Raw genomic sequence first — 11,481 nt, forward strand, 5'->3', positions numbered from 1 at the left:
TTTTTTTTTTTTTTTTTTTTTTTTTTTTTTTTTTTTTTTTTTTTTAAGAACAAAAGCAAAGGAGAGCCAATACATATAGGAAAGCAAGACACTACTGCAATTAACGAAAAAGAGATCTCTTAAAGTGTAAAAACTATCACACAGGATAAATAGAGATGGAAGGTTTGATCCAAAATCCAAAGTAAAACCAGTAAGAATCTTTCCAGGGAATTCAATGGGCTTTGAATCAAGCCTTAAAAGATCACAGAGTCGATAAAAAAAAAAATCAAAACAAAAAAACAAACTATAAAAGAAAAGAATCAACTGTGAAAAATATTGTTAGACATACAAACAAAAGCATAAACAGAAAGGAGACAACAAGAAATATTATATCATAATACAAAAGTAGACTTGATGTATTAATTAGAATAAAATATTCCAAATAATTTGGTGATATCCTGAAGGTGCTTTCAGTGTAAGAGCTGATAACTTTATTCTCCATTGAATAAACTTCAAGGCCATTGGCTAAAGTGTTTGATACATATATAAGATTCTAGTTGGGGGCAGTCAAATTTTGCAGTAAGAAAGCTTCTGCCCAAAAATACGTAAGTACATAGAAACCAGAGTCATTTCTTTAAATAGAACTAAGTTTCTTTGAAGGAAATTATGACAATTTTTTTTCATTTTGAATTTACACACTGAAATGAAAGTTCTTGTTTACCTGCAATATAAAATGTGTTTCATTTCAATTTCTCACTTACAAAACAATGCTAAACTATATTTTTTGTCTTTACAGTTAATTTTTCAGCCTAAAATTTTTGAATGAATGTTTTAATGGGATATTAATTGGGGAGGGAAGGGTGGAGTTTCCAATTCTCCTAGTTATGGTTAATACAAATGTACTAGTAATTCTCTAATGTGTTGAAATGTCTAGTAGAGGTTAAAGATCCTGATCCTACAAGATGCTGGTAATCAGCATTTTGTAGAAGTTCCCTATTACATTTTGAAGAATGTTAAATGTCTAATAGATTTTATAGGGTATAATTCTTAGTGGTCTAAAGTCTATATGCAAAAACACATGCACAAATTAAGTACCCACATTTCCATCTGATATCATTGCACTGTAGCCACCATGTGTAAGTCTATAGAAAATCATATTCTTCTAAATCTATAGTCGTTCGTGGCTACATTTCTGTTCATATGCATTCACATTTTGCATAATGATCTCAGCTGCTTATTTTTTAAAGAAATGCGGTACTGCATCTAGCATAAGTTAACACCAAGTTCTTTTCTTCTTCTGTTAGCCAGCTGAAACAAGAAGTTGCAACAATCATGTTTGCTATAGACAAAGCTGGTGAACAAAGCTATTGACCAGCTCCAGTTGTGGGCATAGAGATGATACATTCAAATAGCATTAATGCATAACTGTTCAGGAATTTATTTTAAACAGTCACTGACAACCACCATAGATAGACAATTCATTAAGAATGCAATCTAATTCCTATAGAAGGGAATGGAAAGAATCTCATTGACATCAATTACATTTGGAATATTCTATATATAAGATATTTTTAACAGTGATCAGCACTGGCCTAATTTGGTTCCCTTTGAAGCCAATAAGCGAGTGTAAGAGCAAGTGCCTGATTCTACAAAATGCTGAGCAATCAGATATAAGGACACTCAGTACTTTCTTATAGAAAGCATCTGGCACCTTGCAGGATCAGACCCTAACTGTATCACACCTGACCCCTGGCTAGAAGAGACCAATCTGTTTTGGTATAATCTTCATGCCCTTAGTGATATTGTTGTCATGATAAGCTGTCTTTAAACATCATAAACTTGGTTTTCTTTCAAATGCCTTCAAAAATATTTCTATGATAAGTTTTGTTATGGTTTGGGCTTATTCAATTTTTCAATCCTTCAATGTCATTAATTTAGCTATCTTTTTTTAAAAGTTGTTAAATGCAAATTTTAGTTACTGAATAATTAATTTGTCTTTTAGGAATGCCAAAGGGAATATTTAAAGCAGCAGATGAGTGATTTAATGAGAAAGGTCTAAAATGACTGCTTTTTCTGTAAAGTATGGACAAATGAAGACACAAGTATAATGGCTGTATAACATCGAGTTTTTTTTTTTGTTTTTTTTAAGGGGAGTGGGCAAGTTAAGGAATGTCTTCTAAAAGAAAAGGCAAGAAAAGAAAAGGATGAACAAAAGTAAAGAAAAACATGCATTGAACCAACCACAATCGTTCCTACGGAGCATTTGTGCACATTACTTTGTTCTAAGTTTGTTTCTCACAAGCACATTCCTGAGTAACCTTTTATGATCTAATGAAAGAAGTCCATACCTTTCCTGATCCCTCCATCAGTAGCACACGTGTAATCACCTGTTGTCAGTAGGAAACATGTTCCCCCTCTTCTGTTTTTGTCTCTGGTACTAGAGCGTCTGATTGGTGGGTGCCTTTCACCAGGTGAGAGTGGCTGCTCACTTCCTGCACTGTCTTCACCTGATAACACTGGTTAAAGCACCATGCCCATTTACAGACAATAACGAATGAGGAAATGAGACATCACAAAGAGCTTATGTTGGATGCCGGTAATTTCCATAGCTCAAGTACAAAAAACAGTAATAAGTTCACAATAAGAACAAAAAAACCTGCAGTTCATCATTAGTCACTACAAAATGCAGCAAAATGGGAAAAATGAGTAAAAATGTTTTATTCAGGAGCAAATGATCTTTCGGCTATCCTGACCCCACTTCAAATCTCACCTCGTGTTCTACTGGCTGAATATGTAATAAAATATAGTATGATAAAAGACTATTCTATTTGTGCCTTCAATGACTGTTACAACCTTTATGACTACAGTTTGTCTCCATTGCTTCAACACTGCGTTCATCTCCTTGCCAATGTCCTGTATTAAAAAATGAAGTTATGTTGATCATTTTGATGCAAAATGCATTGTGTTTTATTTAAAAAGGTTGCTGTAGAAAGGATAAACCCATCTCAAAACATACAGTTCTAAGGGAGTTAGTTATATGGGTCTGTAAACATACATACCCGAAGGTTAAATGCAGTTTTTATTCACTGAGATAACATTTTGAAAATAGCAAAATCCCTACCTCTACTTCTACCTTTCTCAGTTTCCCAAAGATACTTTTCTTTAGCAGCAGCTATATAGTATTTTAAAACACTGGCCACAATTTAAAAAGCATAAATATTCATGGAAGCACTTACATTTTAAACATGTGCTTAAATTCTATTAAAACTTTAACAAGCCTTACTCTGTGTTTAAAGTTTAAAACACTCTTCCCTGAACTAGGGGTGCAAATTAATTCTGAAATGACAACTTTAATAGAATTATAAAAAAGAAATTCAGGCTGTGGACATGTGACATTTTGACTAATCTCCAGGGATCCAGGTTTTCCGTTTCCCATGGAAAAATGGAGTAAACTGCGGATTTTACCTTTTACTGGAAGAAAACGCAGATTTCTCATTTTACCAGAGAAACCCACGGAATTTGTCGTTTTATGACAAGCCCTCAGCAGGCTGACAGTTCCAGCCTGCGGGGGGCCGGGGGGGTGGGAGGAGGGCAGTAAGGCAGGGTGCACCATATGCATGTATATGCATGTGGCCCCAAGCAGCCTGGAGAGCAGCACGGGCAGGTAAGTGGGAGACAGGGAGGTGGGAATTGAAGCTTCCATAGGGAGGGAGAGGGGGAGTTGAGCAGGGCTGGGGCTTAGGCCCCAGCAGGAAGCAGGAGGGGGCTGTGGGAGGGTTGTCAGGGTGGGGTAGGGCCAGGTCCCCACTGCTGCATGTATTCCCAGGGGGGGCTGTGGGGAACCCATGACCCTCAGGTCTGAGTGTGGGGTGGGGCAGCCTGCCCACTGAGGAGGAGGGGAGGGGGGCTACTCCCCGCTGCTGCGTGCACTCTTGGGGGCTGCCCCCCTAGACCTGTGCACAGATCAGGGGCTGCATGCTTCCGGCTCATGCTCCCTGCCTTACTGCCCTCCCCCTGGGCCTCCACAGTCCAGCAGAGCCACGCAAGAAGCTGCCTGCTGCTGCAAACTTTGTGCTGCCCACATACACTGCACACAACTCCACACTGCCACCCCGGCTGCAGCTGCGGAAATAGGGGATGCCTCACCAAGGCAGTGTGGAGCTCGCAGTGGTAGGCGGCTTCCTATGCAGCTCCACTGTCCCATTCATCACTGGGTCATACACACTGGGCTGCAGTGGCCCTGGGGGAGGGCAGCAGGGTGGGAGTCCACAGCGTACAGCCCCTGCCCCATGCACACATGTGGGGGACACTCCCCTGGGAGTGCATGCCATGGCAGGAAGCAGCCCCCACTCCCTCCAAGCCCATAGCAGTCAGGCAGCACACGGAGGGGAGCCAGGCTCCGCTCCACTGAAGCAGTCGCCACCTCCTGCCAGGGGCAGGGGGCTGCAGACCCAGTTCTCTGCCCCTATAGTCCTGGCAGCTGACGGCCCGCTGCAGTAGGGCTGGGGGGGATTGTGGGAGGGGGTGCGGGGCAGGGCTGGGGAGCTATGGGTGTGCTTTTCATTTTAATCACATATTTGTGGGGTTTTAAATCAGAATTTTCAATTTTTTATTAGAGAATTTGTGATTTTTTTTTTTTTTTTTTTATCAGGAAAACCAGGATCCCTGGTAATCTCTGTATGCTGTATAAAAGTAGAGTGGACAAACAGGGGGCTGGACTCGATGATCTTCTGAGGTCCCTTCCAGCCCTAATGTCTATGAAATCTATGAAACATGCAGCTCTACATCTCTGCGAGTTACTGTTCTCCAAGTAAAGTAACTCTTCAGAAAGTCAGAATTAATTATACACTGGTGTAAATTACACCAAATTACAAGTCACGTGTTCACAGCTCTAGTCCATTTCATCCCTGGGTAGCTGTTTTGCTCTGTTCAAACAGGCCCTAACTGGCTCTCCTTGCCACCCAGTGTTGAGGTGCTGTTAGTGGTACCTACTGAGGGCAGCTACCTCCAGAGCTGGTGATCAGTTTGCTCTGGACACTGGCATAACTTGTATTAGTGTACATAACCAATGTAAGTTACACTGTGTCTTCAGTCCGCACGTTGTGTTAGAACATGAAGCAGAAATAGTGGCACAATCAGAGAGGGAAAAAAAAGGGAAAAATAATCGCTAAGTTTATTCATTTTTGCGTACGTCTCTAACCTCAAGGATGACAGCACCTTGTAAATAAATCTGCAGATTCACTGTAACTGTCTTTCTGCTCTGGTCACACAGAGCCTCTTCTGTTATGGAATACCTCTAGCAGGACTTGATGCAATAGAAAAGCTGTTATCATTAACACTTTGATGATCCTGCCTGAAAGTGTGCATCAGTCAAACACTGCAAAGCTAACTATATTCTACCCACTGCATGCAGATTCTCCCTTCCCCCTTTGGTATCTTTAGACTTTCCGAAAGTATTCTCTGTTTACTCTGCTGAAGAAGTCTCTCAGAACCTGAAATTCATTTTCTTTGAACCCAAATGTAGTAATACAGCAAGAGAATAGAACAAAGGTACTTTTCAAAGTCAAGCTTTCTAGCTCCTGTCCTCTAAAGAGCAAATTCCAGCTAATAAAAATATTAGTCATGTTTTGTCATTATTATATGTTGACAATATAAAGTGAACCTAATGATTGATGTGGGAGTTTTGAAATCCAATAGTATTTACCATAACAATTAACAGATTTGGGGGAGAGCCCTCTTGTGATTGCACAACAATACTTATTACATTAGAAACGAATTATTTTTTCTCATTTATCTCAAGAGATATTTTGAATATGTCAGGAAGCCACTGAGGTCAGAACCATCTTTTTATTAAGTATCTGTACAGTGCCTAGTACACTGGCCTCCTGATTTATGGCAAGGGCTTCTAGGCATTGCGAGAAAGAAAATAATGAATAGTGACAATGCTATTACAAGTTGTTGCTGTTTACTACTTTTTTTTTTTATCTTTTCTTTAAAAAATTACTTCATTATTTTACTTTGGAAAAAAAATCTAAAGTCTAGAGATCAGCTTCCCATGCTACTTCCTTTGAGTGCTGGTGTTTCAATGATAAAACATCTGCTTCTTTGTTATATTTGTTTCTTGTACTGTATCTTAAATAACATGCCACCATTTGGTGTAGGCAAAGCTGACACAAAAGACAAACACCCAGCAAAACAGCATGGAGTTCAACAGTGTAGAATGTCATGACTTTTCCTATAATTACAATCATGCAGGAAAACAAAAAACATCAGTACAAGGCAACAAACAACAGGCAAAAAATTGGTTGATACCATCAGCTTAAATTTACAACATACCATTCACAACATTGCAAGCAAACTAGATAGACCAGCTATGCACAGATCTGAAAATGCCATTGTAACTACTTTACCATCTACAAGACTGACACACACAAACACTGGAGTGAGGAGGAAAGGGTGGAAACTACATCTTCTAGTTGCAGAAAGATTTAATGCTTTCTGAAACCTACCAAACATACTGGTCTATAAAGTATTTAAAGATCATGCATTTCAAATTATGTCCTACCTGATCTGTTGTGTTCCATCAGCCGGTTTTCTTTGCCCAGACAGACATCACTCTGCATGCTATTGCAGGCCATATTCAAGTCTGTCTTGCAAAATGTAGGAGAGCTCGCTTGAGGAGCAGGAGGGATGTGCTTCTTCCGCTTTCTTGGCAGTTTCTGTTTTGCCATTGCCAGGGAGTAGTACATTCCAAAATTGTTAACAATGACAGGCACAGGCATGGCTATGGTCAGTACCCCAGCCAAAGCACACAGAGCACCCACTAGCATGCCTGACCAAGTCCGAGGACACATGTCCCCGTACCCAAGGGTGGTCATGGTGACCACAGCCCACCAGAAGCCAATGGGGATATTTTTGAACTGTGTGTGCTCACTGGCCGATGGGTCATTGGGTTGGGCTCCTACTCGCTCAGCATAGTAGATCATGGTGGCAAATATCAAGACACCTAGTGCCAGGAATATTATCAGCAGCAAAAACTCATTGGTGCTAGCTCTAAGTGTGTGGCCCAGCACCCTGAGGCCAACAAAATGTCGGGTGAGCTTGAAGATTCGCAGGATTCTCACAAACCTCACCACCCTAAGGAAACCAAGCACATCCTTAGCAGCTTTGGAAGAGAGCCCACTCAGGCCCACCTCTAGGTAAAAGGGCAAGATGGCCACAAAGTCAATGATATTCAAGAGGTTCTTGATGAATTCAAGTTTATTGGGTGAAAAAATGACACGAACTAAAAATTCAAATGTAAACCACACCACACAAACTCCTTCTACGTAGGTCAGAGCAGGATCCGTCTCAATTTCATACTGTAGAACTGTTTCTGTGCTGTTGATGACTTGCTCAGTTTTGTTTATAATGGTATTGAAAGCCTCATGGGTTTCCAGGCAAAAGGTTGTGATTGAAACTAGGATGAAGAATAAAGAGGCAAACGCAATGAACTGCAAAGGAGAAAACAGAAAAAAGAAATCAGAACCTTATGCTAAATGCACACACAGTACTTTACATTGTTAATAAATTCATCATCATTACCATCATGTATGTTAAACTGATTAATTTCAAAAGCTCCTAAACTGATATAGACTCCTACTCATAAAACATAAAACTAAAGGCTACTTATTTATGCAGTGGATGCTGCATAAAATATGGTCACTTGGAAAACTTTGACTGCGGATATCAGGCAAGCTGAGCGCCATAAAAAAGAAGTGGCATTTTTTGTTGTCTGCACTGAGGATGCAGAAATCCATTTTTCAAATCATCATGCAAAAGACCCTGATATCCCATGTTAAACTTCAGAGTTCTCAGTCTCTCAGAGAAAACTGAAAAATTGGGTAGATCTGAATATGTTTGAGAGCATCACACCTAAGGTTAAGAATCCCTCCAATTAAGCCATCAACATTTCCTGCACATAAAAAGAGATTCAAACAGAGATTTCATTTGCATTGCCACTAATTCATAGAAGTGCATTATCTTCTATGAAGTGGCATATAGAGATGTTCTGATGGATTGTAGATGGAGTTGGTAGAAGAATCTACCAACAAACATTCAGCATGCTGTGAAGGACGAAATAAAAACCCACACTCTCCAACCCATTACTTTGGCCCATTTACCCTCTTTGCATCCCTCTGTTTTCTCTTTTTTCATATCAGACATAAGCTACTCGTCTTTGTAGCATATTCTCACTCTGTCTTTTGTCCACTATTCAGAATAATTTCTAATCAAGCCTTTGATGCCAGCCTCAATAGCCTACTTCATTCTCCAGAGGATCATCATGCTTTCTCCCATATTGCCCCAATGGCTAAGAAATAGTCCAAATAAACATGGACAAAGCCATTTTATTATTCTCCTTCAAATTCCTCCTTGTACCTTTGCTTTGCTGTGATGCCTCCAAAAAACATTTCCCAGCAGTTGAACAGCCAGACTCTTCCACTGCCTAATGGACTGACTGAGTTTACCTAATCATTTTCATGTACTGCCCCCTTTCTTATTAACATCTATGTTGTAAGCTTTTTGGGGTGGGAAATGACTTTTCTGTTCGGAACAATGGGATCCTGATCCAAGACTGGAACTTGTAGGGGCTAAAAAGTACAAATATCACCCCTATCCAAACCACACCATACAAACCATAATTTAAATTCTACATAAAGACTGCCATCAACCCTGACACAACACAGACCTAACACCCTAACCTGCCACAGGTACAGCGGGGGAACCACAGCAGCCCATATCCTGCTTCTAGAAAATGTTGTCAATATACACTCAAGAGGTCCCAGGTAGAGGGTCACGCCTATCCTTCCCAATTTTGTGTTGTCTACAAACTTGATCAAGAAGCTTTCTCTGTGAGTATCTAAATATTAACACACACTTGAAACAGCATCAGGCCAAGGGCAGACCCCTCTGGGATTTCACTTGAAACCTTCTGCCATTCTGACATGGACCCATTAATAATTACCCTTTGCTTGAGGCCACCTTATAGTAGTTTTATCTAGCCCACATTTCACCAATTTGTTTATGAGAAGGTTGTGTGGTACCTTGTCAAAAGCCTTGCTAAAGTCTAGATACACTATATCTACAGCATTCCCTTAATCCACCCAAGTAGTTACTTTACCTAAGAAGATCAGGTTTTTGTTTGACACTATTTATTTTTCATGAATCTGCATTGGCTGCCTGTGATCAGCCCTTCTTCCTCCAGGTGCCTGAAATGGCCCTCCTCAGGATATGCTCCAGCAACTTCTCAAGTACTGAGGTGAAGTTAACCAGTCTATAACTCCCCGAGTCCTCTTTCTTGCCGTTTTTAAAGAGGGGCACTACACTGGCCCTTTACCAGTCCTCTGAAACCTGGCCTGTCTCCTACAGCTTCATGAAGAGGGCTCTGAGATCTCCTCTGCCAGTTCCTTTAGGACACTGAGATGAAGTTCATCCAGCCCTGATGATGTGAATTCATTCAGACCCAACAAAAGCTCTCTGACAATCTCTTTTGTTATCTTTTGTAATAATAAAAAAGCAACAAATGGTTATAATTAGGTTGCTCCATAGTTCTCACTGTAAGGCCCCAGGCCTTACAGGGATTAGGATTAGGTTGCTCCTAAACTTGTCATTCGCACTGACATGACCTGGGGCAGGTATATAGTTCAGGCTCACTTTTTCACGCACACAATTTTTTCAGCACAGATGGTTCATGCCATCTCTGGGAAGGAAAAAATTAAGAAAAGAATTCACAAGAATTCATAAAGTCTTTTCACTAAGATGCTTTAGCATTCAATGCTGTGGAACAGAGATCCAAAATTTGGATAGAGGTTGCAACAACAGCCAGGACACGCTCTTGACTTTTCTTATGAAAAACTAACCCAATTTGGCCAAGTCATAAATCTCTGAAAAAATGCCATGTTGCACATGCTCCATAGATATTTTTAAAAGAGTTTTCCAGCTAAATTTTCCCAAGATTCATCTGGCATGAGCGTGCTAAACAGATAAGAAGATAGCAAGTATGTGTGGAGACTGGAACTAGGTCAAAGGAACCAAGGATGAAACAAGTATGAAGAGCCTAGGCATTGAAGCCTGAGACTGGCTAGGTAAGATGCCCAAAACAGAAAAAAGGAGCCAAAGAGAGTGGAATTAGGATAAGGAGAGTGGGTGGGATTAACTGGAGAGATCATGGACAGAACAAGTTGGGTTTAGACCAGAAAGAGCAGTAGAATGTGCAACTCCCTTAACTCCCCTCAAAACAGAAACTGAAATACATTTCAGGATTATTCAGTCTTAACACTAATCTACTGTCAGCAAATACGGCGGCTGCCACCAGTCCATGTCCAGCTGCTCGCCAAGTACCCCGCTGCTCCGACTCAGCGACCAACAGCGCACCACCCTCCCCACCCCCACCCAGTGGCCAGGGTTACACTGCTCCGTGTCTGGCTGCCAGGGGCTACAATGATGCAAAAAGGTTAAAAGCCCCTGAATTAAATCATTCACTCAAGTAGCAGAGGTCCATACACTGGATCTGAAGGTTTAGTCCATTTAAATACACATGATAAAATCTATTTATTTAAATTGCCTAAATGATTGAAAGATCAAACTTGCTACTAACAAGCCTAGAAGTTAGAAGGATTTTAATCATTAAAGAAGGCAGAACAGTGTGGCATCTTATAGTCCAACTTGTTCAAAGAGGCATATACTTTCATACGCTACAGTGTACTTTGTCAGATGCAGTGAATTAACTTGCAAAGAATAGGGGTACCCAATAGAAAGGAATAAAGCAAGGTAGAGGTGCACCAACTGAACCAGGGATGCATAAGCTTTTGAGAGCCACAGCTCACATGATCAGATTCTATGAAAGGACATGCACAAAGCAGGCTATCAAACAGAAGTAGTGATTGAAATACAAAAAACAGATGCAGAGAAAAGGGAGGAATGGGAGCCCTATGAAAAGAGGCAGAGGGGATTGATAAGAACAATAAGGCAATAAACACATAGGGACATAAAAGCAAATCCAGGTAATGGAATAAGAATCCATAGTCCCTGTTCAGATCATAACTTCACCCAATCTACCCTGTGAATGATTTCTTCTTCTGCCATTTCACATTCAAAGTTGATTTCTAAAATTCCATTGTTTAAGAGCAGCTACTCTTAAGATCAGCAATGAAATGTCCAGGGTGTCTGAAATGTTTTGCCACAAGATTGTGTCATTCTAGACTTGATGTCAGCTCAGTATCCACTCATTCCATCATGTAGGAATTGCTCTATCCAACACAGACAGCAGAGGGACATTGAGCAGGTAATGCTGTATATGAAATCTTATGTCATAGTCCATGTTATTTGGTCCAGTGATAGTGTAATCTGTGTTGATGAAGGGACATAACTGGCATCTGGATCTCTTTGCAAGGCCTGGTGCCTCAGCGAGAAAAGGATTTAGGTATCCTGTTTCTGGAGAGATGCTATTTTGAGGTTGGCACG

The 11,481-nt window shown here is 40.5% G+C and overlaps 1 protein-coding gene across 1 annotated transcript in view; it reads right to left on the bottom strand.

Moving 5' to 3' along the window:
- The window catches only part of KCNC2 (potassium voltage-gated channel subfamily C member 2), a 229,801-nt gene that overhangs the window by 4,929 nt on the left and 213,391 nt on the right, over positions 1–11,481 (bottom strand). The window contains exons 4-5 of the mRNA XM_019515786.1: positions 6,545–7,472; positions 2,328–2,495 (exon numbers count right to left, since the gene is read on the bottom strand). Coding sequence (XP_019371331.1) covers positions 2,328–2,495; positions 6,545–7,472 — 1,096 coding nt within the window. The remainder of the gene's footprint in view (positions 1–2,327; positions 2,496–6,544; positions 7,473–11,481) is intronic.

This window comes from Gavialis gangeticus, unplaced genomic scaffold (genome assembly GCF_001723915.1).
Source record: "Gavialis gangeticus isolate Ggan-Ray unplaced genomic scaffold, GavGan_comp1, whole genome shotgun sequence".
Lineage (NCBI taxonomy): Eukaryota > Metazoa > Chordata > Crocodylia > Gavialidae > Gavialis > Gavialis gangeticus.